The following is an 18,640-nucleotide window of genomic DNA, read 5'->3' as shown; positions in this document are numbered from 1 at the left end:
CAGCTTTTGGAGATCACAGCCAACCTGGGCTTATAGAGGCCTCACCCCAACTCTTCCTCCACTTTCATGTGGCCCCTCCCCACGTGTCTGTGTCTAAACACGCCCCCTTGTGAGGCCCAGTCCTGCTGCGTCAGGATCACCTGCTCCTGCACGACACTCCCTTAACCACCCCTGGAAGGATCCTGTTCCCAGTAAGTCCTGCTCTGAGATGTCGGGTCAGAACCGAATATGAACTTCGGGTTTCAGCATGCAACAGCCCCTATCAGCATGCAAAGGACCCCTACTTTGGGTCCTTTCTCTCTGGTCATCCGCTGCCCTCCCCCGGTGTCTGTGGAGTGACAGATGCACTGCCCCCATTCCGTGTCTACATGGGGTGTCCACTCTGCCACCAGGGCCCCCCGAGAGTCAGGTGAAGGCCCCTGCAGACCAAGCTGCTCCTACTCCAGCCGCTTCTGTCCTTGTGTCTTCTGCACACCAAGTGGTGCTGGTATTTCATTTTCTGCAAATTTCCTTTTTCAAGTGAAAGCTGTTGAGCGTGAAGAGAACATGACTGAAAGCAAACAAGGGAATGACCCCAGGGTGCAAGGATATGGCCGCCGGCTCCTCTGTGGTGGGTCAGGGCAGGGGCCCCAGGCAGGGCGGCTGGCAGCGTGGACAGGACTCGGCCCAGGTGCACAGCATGGTCCTGGTTTATCCCTCCCGAGGCCACAGGAACCAGGATCCATGGGAGGAAGGCCCTCAGAAAGCTCTCTTGGAGGCTCACCTGATGCACAAAGGATGTCTTTATTTCCTGGATATTTTCACGTAACAAAAACCACAATGCACAGTGAGGTGCGGGGGCGGGGTGGGTGCTGTGGGCGCACCCTACTACCGGCTCAGCGCCCATCAAAAGCAGCACCCCAGACAGGGGATGCTTGGCCCCACCAGGAGCGTGACGCTAACCTCATCACAGGAGGTGGCCTTGGGGATGTGAAGGAACCTGGTTTCCCTTCTGGGCCCCAGACCCCGGTGCTCTCGCAGCCGTGGCCACTTTCATGCACCACAGGGCATTCAGCAGGAGTAGCCAAGCAAGCAGGCATAGGGAGCAGCCTCGGGGAGAGACCCAGCGGCCAGTGGGACAGGAAGTACAGCTTGTCCCGAGAGCTGGGCGGCTGGGAGCCAAGGGGCAGTGTCAGGGCACCCGGGGCCTGGCCCACGAGGGCCGAGGACACTGGGAGGCATCTCTGGCCCTTCCCCTCACAGAGGTGCTGGCTGCTTATGTGGGAAGGAGAGGGCAGGGATTCAGATTCCTAGTAAGGCACGGACTTATTGAGTCTCCCTCGTTCTTGTCCTTCAGGTTGGTGACTCCAGCTCCTGCCCCGCAGCAAGGGAAGGGCTCCACTCTCAAGAGATGCAGCTGTGTGCCATCTGTTTCCAGCGAGGCAAGCTGGCAGCTCCCTCCCCCTCTACCACAGGCTCTAATGAGGCTCTGCCTGAAGGTCCCAGTTCTGAGACCCCTCCATGGGACAAGCGTGGCCCCAGACAGGGAGGCTGGAGGCAAGCTGCCAAAGGACGACAGACAAAAGGGGAGCAGTAGTTCCTATCATGAGACTGAGGAGGTGAATCAGCCTCTGGGCCTCCCTGTGGGCTCGCCCACTAGAGGACCAGCCACTCACCACCCAGGCCCTCAGCCTCCCACCAGACACAGAACCCTGGTGCCTGGACAGCCTCCCTCTTCAAGTCACTGGGCCAGGAGCGACTGCCTGGACAGAGGCTGTGAGGGGTGGACCTGGGCTGGGCCCTTCTCCATGTCATCAGTTCTGAGAGGGGTGGCCTGGTCAGCCCCCTGCGACCCGGAGGGAGAGGGTGTGGCTGCAGCACAGTGGACGTCGCCATGGCAAACGGTGCTCCAGACTATGGGGGGGTATCCTGCCAGATGGCAGTGACCAGACAGCTTCCGGGCAGAGCTGCCGAGGAGACCTGCCTCAAGAATGAGATGAATGTGGGTTCGGGTCGCCGAGAGCCCCTGAGCTGCCCTCTGAGCTGCGGGGGGGCCTCACCAAACCCAAGGTGGTGGGAGTGGACGGTGAGGGGTAGGTGGGCTGGCGGCAGGTGGGCAGCAGGGCTGCTGGCTCCCCCTAAGGCCACTGGCCACCACTGGCCGGGTAACTGGGCACGGTGGGGTACTCGGGCAGGCTGTTCCCCGAGAAGTTGTTGAACTGGGCCTCCCTGGATGGCGGGTTCCTCCAGGTGCCCGTGCTCCACTCCGTCTGCGCCTTCTGGAAGCTCCCACCAGTCCCTCGGTAGATGCTGTGCACCTGCGGGGGTGAGGATGATGGTGGGGAGGCCACTCAGCTTGCGTGCAAGGAGGGGCTTTTCTTAACCGAGCATGACTAACATGACAACACTTGCAAGAACTTTAGAAAACATGCAGAAGCTGAGGCGGGGGGCTCTGAGGGCCATGCCTACACGGTGACTGCTGCCGGCTTGTCCCCAAGGGTCTCCACTGTCCCAGCCAAGCCCAACACTCGGCACAAGTGCTTCTTCCAGGGAAGGGGCTCTTCTGGGGCAGGTCTGAGGCCTGGCGACTGCCTGGTGACTCCTCCCTCAGCCACATCAGACCCGGGACCCCCAGATCACCAAGGGGGTGACATCATTCTCTTCAATGATGTCCTCAGCAGAGGCCTAGGCGGATAGGCCACTGCCCTCGCACCATCCAGGAAGCCGGGCTCCTCAGATGTGGGGCTGGGCTGTTTCTGGAAGTCTGGCAAATCCCGTAACTGAATTCATTTAACTTGAGGCTCCTGACCAGCAAAGCTGACGGTACTGTCCTTTCCCACCAGAATTCGTCTTTCTTTCTTCCCAGTGAACTCCCAAACCTGGGATGGTGCAGGGGACCCCAACGGGGTGGCCCTACTCTGGGGAGCCTGCTTGGCTTGGAAGCCCCTCCCTTCTGCCCTGACACATCCCTGCCGGAACCACAGCCACCTTGTGTGGCCTTCATCCTGGCCTCTGGCCAAGTCTTCCAGGGTCTGTTCTGCACTGGTTATCCCCCAACCCCCTTCAATCGTCCACACAGTCAGGAGGCTTTGGAGGCAAACATGGGGGGAGCAAGTACCCCTCTGTCCTCCCAGACAGTCCCAGGACCAGCTGAACAGCCCAGGCCTGGAAACCTGAGAAACAGCTGGGACCCTGCAACAAGGAGGCTGGAGGGACCCAAAACCCAGGCTTCAGGAGTTGCTGGCCAGGCTGCAGCACAAGGCAGGTCCAGCCTCCCCAAGCAGGCTACCAGGCACATGGCCAAGAAGGTCACCCCAGGAAGGCTGGACAGGTGCACTGTCAGGCATCAGTCTCTATGTGGTCCCAGGACAACCCTCGTGTGGCCAATGCCCCAGACTACAGTGCACATGTTCCCACTGGTCCCTCAAGGCATCTGGAGCAGGGCCGTCCAGGGAGTGGCCATGATGGTACAGTCAGGGCCAGCCTTTCAAAGCCTGAGCGCTCAGTATGAGGGCAGTGCGATGGATGTGAATTTTCAGTTTTAGTTACTTTCACTTAATTTGGGTTTAACTGTAACCAGTAGCACGTGGCCAGTGGTGGCTGAATCAGCAGTGTGGACAACCCTCCAGGACACACATGCTGGGGGCTCCAGCAGACACCCAACCACCCCAGTGTGCAAGTGGTTACCCTTGGCCACACGGCGCTGTCTGCCCTCCTCCCTGGAAGTCTACGTGGGCAGGAAGGCAGGCAGTCGAAGGCCCAGATCGCAGAGAGTCTGCCCTGCTGTCAGCACTCACTTCACTCGCCAGCGCTTGGCCTCTTGCTCCTAAAACAAGCCAGGACGAGTCCCAGGGCTGGGAGGTCAGAGAACAGGATGTGAGGGAGGAAGTGAAACATCCCGGGAGCTGGAGGACTCACCTTCATGATCATGACAGCCATCATGGCAGCCGACATGGAGAACATGATAGCTGGGAGCAGCATGACCACAGCGGCCCCAACGCTGGTCTGGAAGAAGCCAATGGCTGCCAGCCAACCACTGCAAGAGAAGAGAACATGTGCGGGAGCCAACAGGACCGTCAGATGGGCCCACTACCTCTCATATATAAAGAGCTCCAGCAAATCAACAAGAAAAAGGTAACCCGCCAGCAGAGACATGGGATTCTCATGAGGACTACCATGGAGCCAGTATACTTAGGGAGTGATGCTTAACCCACCCACAAAGACGTGCAAGTCAGACAGAGGTGTCGTTCTCACACCACTGTCCTGAAACATGTCGTGCAGAGGACAGAGAAACGAACCCTACTCTGTCAGTTTGGGCTGCGCCCTTTCTGGAGCACAATGGGGTCTGACCCATAACAAGGCTTAAACATTCATTTCCTTCTCCCTCAACTGTTTCACTCATCCAGTGTCTGTAACGAGGACAATCTGAGGATGATCTAAACATCCACTAGTTGGGCAAAGCATGAACATCAGTTACACTAAGAAGGTGTGAAAACAAGAGAAAGTTGAAGGTCTGGGGTAGATCCTGAGCCCCCACGTGGAAGAACATGAATCTGGTGTCCAGGCAGGCCAGGGGTGGGGTGGGGGGGAGGCAGGAAATAGAGTTCTTTTGAGAATGTTTTTTCTTAGTGAGTAACAAAACCACACAGTTCAGGAAGCTTAGAAAAACACACAATAGACACCTCTCTCCTGTCAACGCCACTCCCCAGCCCAGAGGGAACTGGCATCCCTCATCTGCTAGTTCACTTCCAGAGAGTTTATAGAAACATGTGTAGGGGATTCCCTGGGATCCAGGGGTTAGGACTCTGTGCTCTCACTGCCAGGACCCAGGTTCAATCCCCTGTTGAGGAACTAAGATTACACAAGTCACACAGCAAAAAAAAGATAAAGTGTGTGTGTGTGTGCATGTGCATGTGCACAGGTATACAACCTGCTGGACATGCACACACACACACACACGTGGACAGGCCTCGCCCCTTTGTGAAGCCAGGAGGGACGTCCTCGCGTACAAATGCACACTGCTCTGCACTTTGAGGGAGTGTAAGCACAGCTGGGGGTCTGGGAAGATGACAGACCTGGAGATAAGGGGGATGGGACGAGGGTATAAGGTGTTCCCCCAGGGCCACCCAGCCAGGAGCTCAAGGGGCCAGAGCCAGGGAGATGCGGATGCAGCCTGCAAAGGCCAGGGGCAGGTCTGGGAGCTCTGATGAAGGTTCAAGAGTTACCATGTGGCCCAGAAATTCCACAGCCAGGCACCCACCAGAGAGAACTGAGAACACGTGTCCACACGGACAGGTGTACACAATGCACAGAAGAACCACCAGCAACAGCAGAAGGGCAGAGAACCCAAGAGTCCACCCACAACAAATGACACACACACTGCGTCCCACCAACTCAGCCACCAAAAGGGGCAAAACCCTGACACTCGCTACCGTGTGGACGGACCCTGCCAATACACTTGCTCAGTGAGAGGAGCAGACACAGAAGGACACAGAGGGTGTGAGTCCACTGATGGGAAACGTCCAGAACAGGCCGATCCACAGACACAGGGAGTGGGTTCCTGGTTGTTAGGGTATGAGCAAGGGACTGCTCACGGGGATGGGGCTTCACTTTGGGGTGGTGGAATGTTCTGAAACTGGAGAGAGTGATGAACCTACACCCTTGTAAACACACAGAACCACTGAGTCATGCACCTAAGCAGCTGCCTTTCTGGGCTGGGAAGGCACCTCAAGGAAGCCCCAACCGTGGAAAGGACTGGCGGTGGGGGCCCCAGTCACAGAGGGTGCACACTCCACCCCACCTGGAGTCCAATGTGGACCAACCACAAAGGCCAACTGTTAACAAGCCGCAGGGACCCCAAGGGGAAGGCCTGACATGGTAGCGCTGTGGGTGAGGGCACTGTGCCCACCACATCCGGTGGAGGCAAGGGCGTCAGACGGGTGGGGAGGCAGCTCGGGGTGGACACTCTACCCCAGATCCACAAACTGCGAAGAAGCCCCATGTGAACAGGTCACAAGCAGGCAGGACAGACAGGTCTGAGCCTCTGTGGTCACTGTTGCTTCCTAGTGTGAAGCAGCACTGTGGTCTTTTACACATATGACGTCTCACAGGTTTTAAAAGGCCTTCTGAATGGACTGACAGGGAAGCGTTCACCCAGCGGATGGTGGAAGTCTGGGGCCAGCAGGGAGGGATGGATACCCAGGGCCCAGGACTGGCCAGGTGTCCCTGTAGCTCCACAGCAACCGTGGACCCCCATGCTGTCCACTACCCCCTGGAGGGGACTTGCGGGACTGTGGCCACCTGGACTGGAGCAGGTGGCTCTCTAGAAGGCCAGCCCTGCCAACCTGTGGGTTACATGAATTCGGACCCCTGGGACTTAAGATGAAAAGTTTGTTTCAAATCACTGAACATTTAATAATTCACTATAGCAGCAGCAGACACCTCATGTGTTAACGAGTGCTAAGTCACTTCAGTCGTGTCTGACTCTTTGTGACCCTATGGACTGTAGCCGCCAGGCTCCTCCGTCCATGGGATTCTCCAGGCAAGGATACTGGAGTGGGTTTCCATGCCTTCCTCCAGGGGATCTTCCCAACCCGGGGTTGGAACCCACCTCTTTAATGTCTCCGGCATGGGGCAGACGGGTTCTTTACCACTAGCACCATCTGGGAAGCAATGGAAAATGCCTCTCCCAGATCGTGGGGCATGGCCCTTCCAGCTGCTCTCTGACCCCGGGGACACACAGCTGGACATGCCTGCCAGGTTCTCCTGGGGGCTGGGTGACTGGCACGAGAACCACTGTGAACGGGCTGCCAACCCGGCACCTCCCAGGATAGGGGGTTTACAAGAGCGATGAGCAGACTTCACCCTCGTCCAGCCATTGGCATTTTGGTGTCCTGGCCACAGTGTTCAGCCTGAGCTCACATCTGTCCTGCACATGACACATGTCCCCATGGCTGACCCCACAAGCTTACCACGCGCCCCATCCTGAGAACCCGACGGCCTGGATGATGGTCAAGATGAACTGGGCTCCGAAGATGAAGAAAAACGCCATGAAGTTGAAGGAGCTGTCGGATCTGGAGGGAAGCCAATGGCTTTGTTACCAATGCTGGAGGAGAGGGCGGGGCCGAGGAAGGGCCCAGGCCAACTGGGCAGGATAGCCCTGCCCCACCACACCTCCAGTTCCCGCCCCCAGGAGGAGGACAACCCTGACACGCTCCTCACCGGAAGGGGATTTAGGAGGCCCCACTACACCGAAGGACCTGCCGGTACCCTAAGGTCAATCTGATAGGTTCCTGGTGGGTTTGCGATGCCCTGCTGCCCTGGACAAAAGAGGCTGCAAGGGGCTCACATAGGGAGGTCAAGCAAGGGGAGACCTGGGATGGAGGAGGGCCGGGGACCTCGCGGCACAGGGCTGCTCCCGGGTTGCCCCCGAAGCTTTCGGGGGGTCCCCATTCTTACACACAGTTGCTGGAATCAGCTTGGGACCTGAAGCCACAGTGCCCCTTTCGCTTCAGCACAAGTGGACAGGTTTCTGGTTCTTGTCTCCAAAGGGCCCCAGGGGCCCCACCTGACTCCCACTGAGGGTCTGGGATTAGGGGCCACATGGAACAGACATAGCACACGCCTGAGTGCCGAGGGCAGGTTTGCGGTGAAAGCCACAGAGCAAGATTCACAGTAGCCAGAAGGGGGCAGCAACACCAACGCCATCCACAGATGATGGAGAAACACCACTTGGTTCCTGCACACATGGGAGCATCAGATACCCAAAGGGATGAAGCCCAGACACTCGCTACCATGTGGGTAGGGCCTGAGAACATGATGCTCAGTGAGAGAAGCAGACACAGAAGGACACGCAGAGTGATCCCACTGATGGGAAACGTCCAGAACAGGCAGATTCACAGACACAGAGAGTGGGTTCCTGGTTGTCAGAGGCTGAGGGGTTAGGATGGTGCTAATGGGGATGGGGTTTCTTGGTGGTTTGTTCTGGAGCTAGACATGCTGGCTGTCCAGTCTTATATAAACACTAGAAACATCGAGCTGTTAAGCAGGTGAGCTGAGTGGTATGTACAGTATGTCAACAAAGTCATTAACAAAACAGGGAGAGATGGATGTGGCTTGTGGACCCCAGTACACAGTGTCATCCAAATAAGAGAGGCAGGCTCACACCCGGGCCAGGTGGCAGCTGCAGATCAGGGTACACCCCTCTCAGGACTTGGCCCGGAGGGGGGCGTGCACAGTGAGGTCACCTGCTGTTGTTTCTGAGCCAAATGTCAACCCCAGACCCTCCCCAAGGGCCCCTGGAGGGTGGGAGCCACCCCAACTCACCGGAAGGCCTTGTAGGCAGGCCGGAACCAGCACACGTAGCCGCAGGGCGAGAAGAGGAGCAGCCAGAGCAGAGCCAGGCCAAAGTTAGCACCTGAGCCACCCGCGATCCACCAGGCCAGGCAGGCAACGAGGTTGACGCCCAGGGTGGCACAGTAGACTAGGGGAAGGAAGGAGAAAGAGGGCGCTGAATGGGACACCCCCTACTGCTGGGGTGTGGCTCCCATGAGCACAGAGACCTTGGGGCCAGAGAAGGGCCTGGGGGGCCCAGCTCTGTGCAGCTGCCCACCTGCTCCATCCACTCCGGACAGGAGCTCATCAGTGTGTGTACTCAGTTATGTCTGACTCTTTGCACCTCTATGGACTATAGTCCACCAGGCTCCTCTGTCCATGGGATTCTCTAGGCAAGAATACTGGAGTGGGTTGACATGCCCTCCTCCAGGGGCTCTTCCCAGCCCAGGACTGAACCCACATCTCCTGTGGCTTCCGCACTGGCAGGCAGGTTCTTTACCACTGAGCCATGAGAGAAGTTTGTCGGTAAGCTTTATTACTAAACCCTCAGGCTCCCACCCACCAAGCTCAAGACAAGTCCTGGGCCGGGCCTGTCCCGGGCCTGGGTCTCTGGGTGGTGCACCCCTCCCCCTGACTCACACAGCCACAGGCGGTAGATCCTCTTCACCAGGACCTGGTGCTCAATAGGGATTTCGTCAGAGAAGTTCTGGTAGAAGCAGGGCTTCAGAGGAATGAACTTGGGCAACGGGGGGAAGTTGTTCTCCTTTCCTGCAGGGACAGGGGTGCGGAAAAACTCACATTGCAGTCAGCTTGTAGTGGCCCTAGGGCTGTGCCCATCTGCTCCTGGGACCTGTGGATACATCACCTCATGGGGCAGAAGGGACTTTGCCAGAGGGATTAAGCTAAGGCCCCTGAGACGGGATGATCCTGGACTCTCTGGGGAACCCAGTGCCATCACAGGGTCCTTATGAAAGGGAAGGGGTTGGGTCAGAGGCAGAGAGACGGGAGATGCTGAGCCATTGGCTGTGAGGATGGAGGGAGGGGCCGCGAGTCAGGGATGCAGCACCTCTAGAAGCTGGAAAAGGGGGGAGCCGGTGCTCCCTGAGAGCCTCCAGAGGGACCAGCCCTTCCCACACCTGGATTTAGCCCTGTGGTACCCATGTGGGACTCCAGACCTCAGGACTGTCAGAGAACAAATTCTATTTACTTACTTATTTATGAACTTAGTTTCTGACCGCGCCACACAGCATGCAGGATCTTAGTTCCTCCACCTGGGATTGAACTCACACCCTCAGCACTGAAAGCAGGTAGTCCTAACCACTGGCCCTCCAGGGAAGTCCCAGAACAAATTTCTTTCAAGTATCTGAGTCTGTGGCAATTTCTTACGACAGTCACAGGGATACGTGAAGATTCAACAGCAGGGTCCACACATATCCACACTGTTGACTTCAGGGCAGGTTGTGGCACTTGGGACGTGGGAACCTCCTGGGGTTGCCATTACAAAGGACCACAGGCTGGGTGGCCTGATTGGACAGAGGTCTGTCCTGGCTCCGTTCTAGAGGCTGGACAATCAGATCCAGTGTCACAGGGCCACATTTCCCCCCGATGCTCTGGGCGCCCCAGGGTTATGAACCCGTCCCTCCAGCTCTGCCCCATCCTCCCTGCTTCCCTGTGTCTGTGCCCCTGTCTCCTCCATCTTAGGATGTCAGTCCCACTGTTATCTCAGGGCCACCCTGCTCCAACATGACTTCATCTCACAGCCACACCTGCCATTAGGTCCTCTTCCTGGAGTCTGGACTCCATGGGGTTTTTGTTTTTGTTTTCTTGGCCTCACTGCGAGGCTTGTAAGATCTTAGTTCTCTGACCAGGGATGAACCCAGGCCCCCAGCAGTGGAAGCTCAGAGTCTTAACCACTGGACCACCAGGGAAGTCCTGGGACTTCCTGTTTTCCAACATGAAACGCTTCCGTCTTACATGTGGGGCCCAGGGGCCGAGCTCATCTCTGTATGGTCCCTTTAGCACCTGTGCCACCTTGGTGGGCAGTGGACAGACTTCATAGCACAGTAACAAAGTGCTGCCCAGAGCTGCCCACTTGGGCTCCATGTCCGAGCAACTACACAGGTGCCCCCTGGGCTCTGCTGGCTGGGCCAGATGCTCACTGTGCGGATTTGTCACCCTGTTGTCCAATCCAGTGGCCAGAGCAGCCCCGACTCCCATCCCAGGAGGAGAGCGAGGCTGTGCCCCTCCTGGGGTCACAGTGTGCTCAGCCGCCCGGGGAACTTTCCAGATGGCCAGAGAAGCCAGGATCCCCCACTGCGGGGCGCGGGTGGGACTCACCTGACATTTCCGCTGCGAAGACAGGGTGGGAGTGGAAGCCTGCAGCCACCTGGAGGGGAGACAGGCACAGTCAGGGGGTCTCTACAGCTGCAGGGCGACCCCAACACCACCTGCGGATCCAGGGGCCACTGCAGTTACTGCCCTAACTACCAGAGCATCCACAGGGGTCTCTGGGCTCTTGGCTCAAGGCCAACCCAGCCCCACATGTGACCCCAGTCACCACCTCGTGTCAGAGCCCTCCACCCCCACCCCGGGCAGCTTGCCACTGATGTGGGGGAGGCATCTGGGTGGAGGGTCCCAGTGACCCACCACTACTGCCCTCCTGCCCGTCCTCCCCCAACTCCCCCACAAAAGTGAACGTGTTAGTCACCCAACCCCCAAACTTTCCCTTTGTCCACGGATGGCTCTGCACACTTCCTATGGCCACAAAGTCTCCGAGTCACCAAAAACTGAGTCCACACTCATTGCAGTGTGACCTCAGGCAAGTTACACAACCTCTCTGGTCCATGGCTTTTGCCCCTATGAGCTTTGCAAGGCCAAGGACCCCACTGCAACCCAATTGAAATGCCTGGGGACAGGCCAGGCACCCAGCGACCCTGCCCAGGAGCCTGTGTCATGGAGCAGCCCCTCAGAGGAGGCACCACAGAGGTGCCAGTTGCACAAGGACCTAGGAGGCAGACATTACCTTCTCCAGGAAGCGGGGCAGGCAACGTGGCCACACCTGGTACCCAACCAGCACAGCTGAGCTTGAACAGCCCCCAGCACTGGGCACTGGAGCAGGTGCAGAGCCCCTTGGAGGGGGTCCAAGGGAAGGATCCAATGACTGAGAGTCTCCGGGTCCACCCCCGGCCCCCAGCTCAGAGAGGGCCTCCCCTGGGACCTGGAGCCTGGCCCAGCCCAGCCCTCCTGTCGCAGGCCCCACCGGCCATCTACCACTCTGGCTCCAGCAGACCCTCTACCTGCCCAGCCCCCATAGGCAAGGAGTAGCCCTGGGACGGGGGCTCAAGGCATGGATGTCTCAGGGGCCTGCAGCACACACATTTGCTGCTTAGAGTCCTGCACACATGGGTTCCAGGGCTAACCACTCCAGGGCAGGCAGACCCCCACCAGCCCCTCCAGGGACCCTCTGGGCACCTGGGAAGGATGGGAGACTGATACACTCAGCAATATCCAGGCTGATGGGCCCTCTCCTTAGGCTCTAGCCATAGCCATCCAGACTCTGGGGCCCCTCCCTGACTATACTCCACTCAGCAGCTCACCTCCCCACGCAAATCCAGGTATCAGAGAAAATGGCCACCCTGACCCAGGGACTCTCGGCCACCGGGGCCTCATGCCTTTGTTAACAGACACCAACCTGGTTTAAGTTGTTTATTTTCACATTAAAGCTGTCCCGACACCTGAGAAAAGGGGACACAACGCTGGTGACCCCAGGGGCCCACCTGGGTCTGAAGGTGCCCAGCTACTCAGTCAGCTGGACCCCCACTCCGCCCAACTTTGAGGAAGACCGTGTCCAGAAAGGGACGCCCCCCATGTGCCAGCAGAAATAGCATGAGTGTCCATGAGTTGAGACCGGGCAAAAGCCCCTGGCGATGTGAGGAATGCTAAGGAGGGTCCAGGCCAGCACCTATGCCTTGGCGTCCAGCCCGTCGGGGTCCAGTTGGCGGCACTGGGCCTCCAGGATGCCGCGGAAGGCCTGGAAGCGGTGGTTGAGGTCAGGCCGGGCATGCAGGCGGAAGCGGGTACCGAGTGCACCGTCAGGCGAGGGCGCCCCATAAAAGACACGCCGCACCCGAGAGTGGACCAGGGCCATGGCGCACATGGCGCAGGGCTCGCGGGTGATGTACAGGTCATAGCCGGTGCACACGTAGGGCAGCCCGTCCTCGTCTTCATCCAGCTTGCGCACAGAGCCGGCGCGGACAGCCGGCGCGAAGGAGCAGGCAGGGTGGGGCGCCAGGTTGTAGGCACCGCAGCCCTGGCCTCGAGCTACCAGGTCAATGCACACCATGGCAGCGTGCAGCAGGGGGCTGGCGGCGCTGCTGCAGTCGTGGCCCGTGGCCAGCACGCGGCCTGAGGCTGGATCCACCACCACCGCACCCACAGCCCTCAAGCCCTTCGAGGCTGCCTGCTGCGCGGCCCACACGGCCCGCTCCATGTGGGCCTGCATTGCAGCCCGCTCCTGTGCCGAGAAGAGGCATCCAGCCAGGGCTCGGGTCACCTGCCTATCCTCGTGAAAAGTCGTGGGCCAGTGAGTGCGTGCCTCCTCGAACTGGCTCCTGGTCAGGGGCGGCCGCACAGGCACAGGCACCAGGAAGGGCTGCCCCAGGCCACGGGTGTCCACATCCGGCCTCGGGAGGAGCTCGGCCAGCGATCGCGAGTCCCGGGCTGGCCCCGCCAGGCACAGCAGCATTTCCAGCGAGTGTGGGCGGCCGGGGTCAGGGCTGGGCCGCACCCTCTTGAGGTGAGGCTGCGCAGGCAGCGGATGGACTGCTGACACCTCCTTGAGGAGGCGTGAGGTCTGGCTCTTGTCCAGGACGGGTGCAGCATAGGCCAGCACCAGCTCCACAGCCCCAGACTGCTGCTCTGACAGAATCGGGAGGGCTTGCCACGGCGGTTCTTGCTCAGGACTCCCGGCCTTTGCATCTCTGCGCAGCTCCATGACGCTCGGGGCGGGGTCCGTCCTCAGTGGGGCTCTGACTGTGGGAGACAGAGACCGGAGCAGGGCATCATCCTGGGCCGTGGAGGGGCCTGGCGAGCTGGAGGGGTCGTCCCAGGAGTGTGCCACGTCTGCAGGCTCGTCCCACCGAGCAAAAGGCACCAGCTGTCGTGCTCTCACTCACATCTTACTAACGCCGTGTTTGCACAGAGTTTAAACCGCCCTTGTCTGGGTGTCTTTTCTGTCCCCCCTTTTTTTTACCGAGAAATGCCATGAGCAAAAATGCACACTGGATCCCAGAGACTTAATACAAAAGAGAAAACTAACTGTATCGTTAAGTCTCTTTCTGTATTCCACGGACACAGACCAACTCACTACACCACTTTATTCAAAGGCCTTGAGATCCTTGGCTCTTCTTATCCTTGGGGGCCCTGGACCCAGTTCCCCATGGATGCTGAGGGATGGCTGTGTTGACTACATGGCTGAAGTGGGGATACTCTACATGTCTCAGGTTAAATAAACGTATGATTAAGGTTAAGTTCAACCGTTTCTTTGTAGTTTCCCAAAACGTGGCTTCTACACACTTCATGTCATGTACACGTCTCGCATTATATTCCTACTGGTTAGGGCTGCCCTGGATGAGAGCAGAAATGGGCCACAGATGACCTTCACGTGGCTCCAGGGGAGCTCTGTGCCATGGCTGCAGAGCCCGATGCCCTGGCGGTATCTGGGATTGGACCAACCCCTCCCACCTCTTTCCCATGGACGAGGTGTGCTGAGACCGTGTAACAGCCTGCCCCTTACTGCTTCAATGCAGCCTACTCATCACTCCTCAGCCCATGGGCCCTGCAGAGGGCCCGGGAGGTCCTCACCAACCACTCCAGCAAACACACAGTGTGGCTGGGGGCCCCTGGGGTACCCAGGACGCCAGGGCCAGGTCAGGCCCTGAGGAGGGTCCTGGGCGTGCTGGCTGTAAATCCACTCCCAGCACACACCGTGCCCAAGGCAAAATGGCCCCCACAGCCTGCTCTAGGCCACAAAAGGCCCCACTGTCTCCTGGGCAAGACAGACACAGTCCTGTTTGTCCCTCCAAGACTGCAACCTCTGTCTGACCGAAACAAAACAAGTGACAGAGACAGGAGGCTGGCCTCGGACTGCTGCTGGTGGGGCTGCCATCCTCCAGGGAGGAAATAAAAACCACCAGGAGGCCACCATCTGGCCCAGTGACCCCACTCCCAGGTGCAGGCCCAGGAGAACTGAAACACATGTCCACACAGCCATCCACACGCACGTGTTCACAGCAGCATGACTCCCAACAGCAAAAGGTGGCTGCAGGCCCATATGTTTACTGAAAGATAAACACACAAACACCAGGTGGTCCCCCCGCACACAGGAGCGTCCCTCAGCCATGGAGAGGAGAGAAGCCCTGACACTCACTGCCTCGTGAACAGACCCGGAGAACATGATGCTCAGTGAGAGAAGCAGACACAGGACACGCAGGGTGTGATCCCACTGGTGGGAAACGTCCAGAACAGGCCGATCCACAGACACAGAGAGTGGGTTCCTGGTTGTCAGGGGCTGGGAGGTGGGGGGATGGGGGGGTCTGCTCCTGGAGACAGGCTTCCTATTGGAAGACAGAATGTTCTCGAACTAGACAGAGGTAATGGTCATATAATACACTAAATACACTAAAAAACACTAAAAAGTATGCTTTATGTGGGTGATCCCCACACTATGTGAACCGTATCCTAGTAAAGCTGCTGTTCTTTCTGGCGGCGGTGGGGAAATCTGGCAGTCACCAGGGCATGCGTGCTTGCTTAATCCATCAGTCATGTTGGACTTTTTGTGATCCCACAGAATGTAGCCCACCAGACTCCTCTGTCCAGGGGATTTCCCAGACAAGAATACTAGAGTGGGTTGCCATGTCCTTCTCCAGGGGATCTTCCCGACCCAGGGATCAAATGGGCATCTCCTGCACTGGCAGGTGGACTGTATACCCACTGAGCCACCAGGGTCACAGCACACCTCTAACACGGCCCAGACCTCGTGACTGCTGCCAGTGCTGAAACCGCTCCCTGTCTTCACTCCTACAAATGGGCTCCCCAACTCCCGTCATGACCAGGACGGAGGCTGCAGGGCTCGTCCCTTTCCAGAGGTCAAGGGACTTGCCCAGGGCCACGTGCCTGGGAGGGCAGAGCTGCGGCCAGGTGGCCAACAGCTCCCAACTCTGCCTTCTGAGCCCCGTGGTGGGGGAGGGGCTTTACAGATGAGACACAGGTTCCTCCAGGGTGACACACCCAGACTGGGAGCTGAAGCCCACCCAGAAATGGCCCCCACGCCCAATGATTTGCTTAAATGAACCCCGGGGACCTCAGCATGCTGGGAGGCTTATCTGTTCCTCTTTTCCTCCTCAAAACCACATGTCCACCCTGCCTGTGGGCACCCCCTCATCCACCCCAACTCTGGTCACCCCACTGCCCCACCCTGTCCAAGTGCCCTGCATGCGCACCCCCTCACACACACACACACACACACTGCCCCACACCCTCCCTGCTGTGCACTTGGCTGCTCCACCCAGCTCAGGCCCTTCCCTGGGTGTGTCTACCTCCCGCTGTCCACAGCTAGGGCACCTCCTAAAGGTTCCTGTGCTCCAATGGGGTGGAGGCCAGCCCCCTCCACAATTGTTTATATTTATGGTTGGAGCTTCTGTGGCTGGCACCCACTGTCAGGGCCATGTAAGGCTCAATGGTGTGGGGAAGGTCCAGGAGGGTCCAGGAGACCAGGGAGCTGGGACCCCCCAACAGCCAGTCCCCTCACTGGGTGCCGGGGCCTGAAGCCCAGAAGGCATCAAGAACATGGGGCTTATTCAGTGAGCTGAGGCAGCCTCTGCAACCAGAGGTAGGGGCCTTATCTCACCCCTGGGTGTGTCCGGGCCCTGCCCACGTTCTCCTGGCTGAGACCAGACCTTAGGCCCAGGACAAGCTTCCCCCTCAGTAAAATGGGATCCACCACCACCCTGGCTGGGACAGAAAGTGAGAAAATCCATGAGGCTGGGCCCACCCCAGGGCACAGCTCTTCTCAGGAGCCAGTGCCCTGCGAAGGGCAGATTCCAGGAGGGTCCTCGGAGGCAGTGACCCACAGCTGGACCTGGAAAGCAGGTGAAGCAGGGTGGGGAGCCCTGAGCAGAAGGAACACCCAGTGTTGGAGTCTTGGACTCTTGAACAGTTGAGGCGGCGATGGCTTCAAATATGGTATCCAGAACTTGGCCCCGTGGAAGGGGGAAGGTGCATTAATGTCCACATCTGACAAGCTCCCCAACAAAGCAGGGTCCCCAGATAACATGCAGCATACCCCGCTAAGCGTGAACCCACATGAGCAGATGATTTCTGATTTATGTTAATAAATGTGTCTCATGGAACCTTTGCAATACTTTTATACTACTAATACATATATATATGTGCATGTATTTGTTGTTTACACAAAATTCTAATTTAATGGGGCAACCTGCCTGGTTATTTGCAAAACCTAGCCACCCTACCAGCAGGCCTTTGTGCACGAAAAATCGAGAACCATGCGCATGTCGGGTGTGGCAGACCCAAGGCCAGAATTTTAAAAAGCCTTGAAAACTCACACTTCCCTTAAGTATCAGCAAAGATTATCAATTTTTAGGGCTTCCCAAGTGGTTCAGTGGTAAACAATCCGCCTGTCAATGCAGGAGATGCGGGTTTGATCCCTGCGTCGGGAAAATCTCTTGGAGAAGGAAATGGCAACCCATTCAAGTATCCTAGCCTGGGAAATCCCAGGGACAGAGGAACCTGAGGGCCACAATCCATGGGGTCGGAGAGTGGGACACAACTGAGAGACTGAGCGCGCGCACAAACAAGACGTACAAAAGACTGGGGGTTTCGCCCTAAGCGGGCGGAAAGCTTGTAAACGGACAGCACGGAGGTACAAGGGTGACCAAGACGACCAAAGGCCTGAACACAGTGGAAGCAGTTAGGGCACGGGGTCTCCAAAACGGACGGCAGGGGCGAGCGCACGCGCAGAAGGACGACGGGCGCCGAAAGAGGGGTCCCAAAAACCTGGCCGCCCCGCGCGCACGCGCACATGCGCCCCTCCCCGCGTTCGCCCGATGCGCGCGCACGAACCTGGTCCAGTTGGCGCCCCCGCCTTGCTCCCCACGCCGCTGGCGCCCCTCCGCAGGCGCGCCCCCTGCCCTCGCCCTCCTCGCCTTCCGCGGGAGCCTGGGTCGTAAAAGCCCGAGACCCCGGGGCTGTGTGCTTACCTGAGGAGACAGGCGGAAGCGCTGCGCTTCACCAAGTCTTAGCAACCAGCCCGCCTGCTCCGCCTCTGCCACCGCCTGGAGCCTCGGGGCACGACGGGAGCGTAGTTCCAGGGGCGGAGTCGGCGCGAGGTGGAGGCGAGGCCGGGACTACAATCCCCACAAGGCCGCGCGCACCACCGACTCATTCCGCCCCTTTCTTGAGCGCGGCTGCTGTGACCCGCAGGAGAGTGAGGCGAGCTCTAAGTTAAGGGTTCGAGACCCAGCAGGGCGGCAGGAAAAGTTGGACCCTGGGAGTCTTTTGGGAAATCAGCTGAGTGAAGATACTGAGGCATAGGGGTTCAGGCCACGTGCTTCAGTCACTCCCAAAGTGCAGTTTGCTGCTGCCACGTGGCTCCAGAGATCCTGACCCCACAGACCTGGTTAAGGTCGGCTTCCAGTTCTGGTTGGAGCCCCAGCCGACCCCGGCCTTATTTTCTCATCCCTGCAGTAGACGAAGAGGATCTGTTGACACTCCTATGCAAAACTTGCTAATTTTATGAGCAAATCCAGTTATTCATTCTAATTAGAGATTAAAACCAGAGCGTCTCAACAAGGGGCAGTTTGTCCCTCCACTCCCAGGGGTGGTTACGTGGTGGCTACGCCGGGGGTGAGGGTGGGGGGTCCTCGCATCAAACCTAGGATGTCGCTGAACAAGTGAAAGTGGCTCAGTCATGTCCAACTCTTTGCGACCCCATGGTCTATACAGTCAGTGGAATTCTCCAGGCCAGAATACTGCAGTGCTGCAGTGGGTAGCTTTTCCCTTCTCCAGGGGATTTTCCTGACCCAGGAATGAAATTGGGGTCTCTTGCATTGCTGGCGGATTCTTTACCAGGTGAGCCACAAGGGAAGCCCAAGAACACTGGAGTGGATAGCCTATCCCTTCTCCAGGAGTTTTTCCGGACCCAGGAATCGAACCGGGGTCTCCTGCATTGCAGGCGGATTCTTTACCAACTGAGCTATCAGGGAGGCCTTACAATGCATGCTGCTGCTGCTAAATTGCTTCAGGTCATGTC

At 58.3% G+C, this 18,640-nt stretch overlaps 2 protein-coding genes across 3 annotated transcripts; both read right to left on the bottom strand.

The window, feature by feature from the left end:
- Nucleotides 1-764: 764 nt before the first annotated feature.
- On the bottom strand, nt 765-17,663 carry SCAMP4 (secretory carrier membrane protein 4). 2 transcript variants are annotated; one of them, XM_024994476.2, is made up of 7 exons: nt 17,452-17,655; nt 10,651-10,699; nt 8,953-9,081; nt 8,305-8,461; nt 6,951-7,052; nt 3,898-4,015; nt 765-2,297 (listed from the first exon to the last, which is right to left on the bottom strand). In XM_024994476.2, exons 2-7 carry the CDS (start codon nt 10,655-10,657, stop codon nt 2,118-2,120), a joined length of 693 nt encoding a protein of 230 aa, XP_024850244.1. In that variant the 5' UTR covers nt 10,658-10,699; nt 17,452-17,655; the 3' UTR covers nt 765-2,117.
- On the bottom strand, nt 10,645-17,444 carry ADAT3 (adenosine deaminase tRNA specific 3). Its single transcript, XM_059888742.1, is given in 3 exon segments — nt 10,645-10,699; nt 12,005-13,339; nt 13,342-17,444. Coding segments are annotated over 2 exon segments (1,101 nt in total). The 5' UTR covers nt 13,378-17,444; the 3' UTR covers nt 10,645-10,699; nt 12,005-12,274.
- Nucleotides 17,664-18,640: the final 977 nt, after the last annotated feature.

The sequence above is a fragment of the Bos taurus genome, chromosome 7, assembly GCF_002263795.3.
Source record: "Bos taurus isolate L1 Dominette 01449 registration number 42190680 breed Hereford chromosome 7, ARS-UCD2.0, whole genome shotgun sequence".
Classification (NCBI taxonomy): Eukaryota; Metazoa; Chordata; class Mammalia; order Artiodactyla; family Bovidae; genus Bos; species Bos taurus.
Note: the sequence above shows the minus strand (reverse complement) of the source record. Positions and strands in the feature narration are given on the sequence as shown.

Coding starts and splice junctions, on each gene's coding strand:
- SCAMP4 (XM_024994476.2), bottom strand. Junction 8,462..8,952: donor GATCTACCGCCTGTGGCTGT/GTGAGTCAGGGG, acceptor TCCTTCCCCTAG/TCTACTGTGCCACCCTGGGC. Junction 4,016..6,950: donor TTCTCAGGATGGGGCGCGTG/GTAAGCTTGTGG, acceptor CTTCTCTTGCAG/TGGTTGGCTGGCAGCCATTG.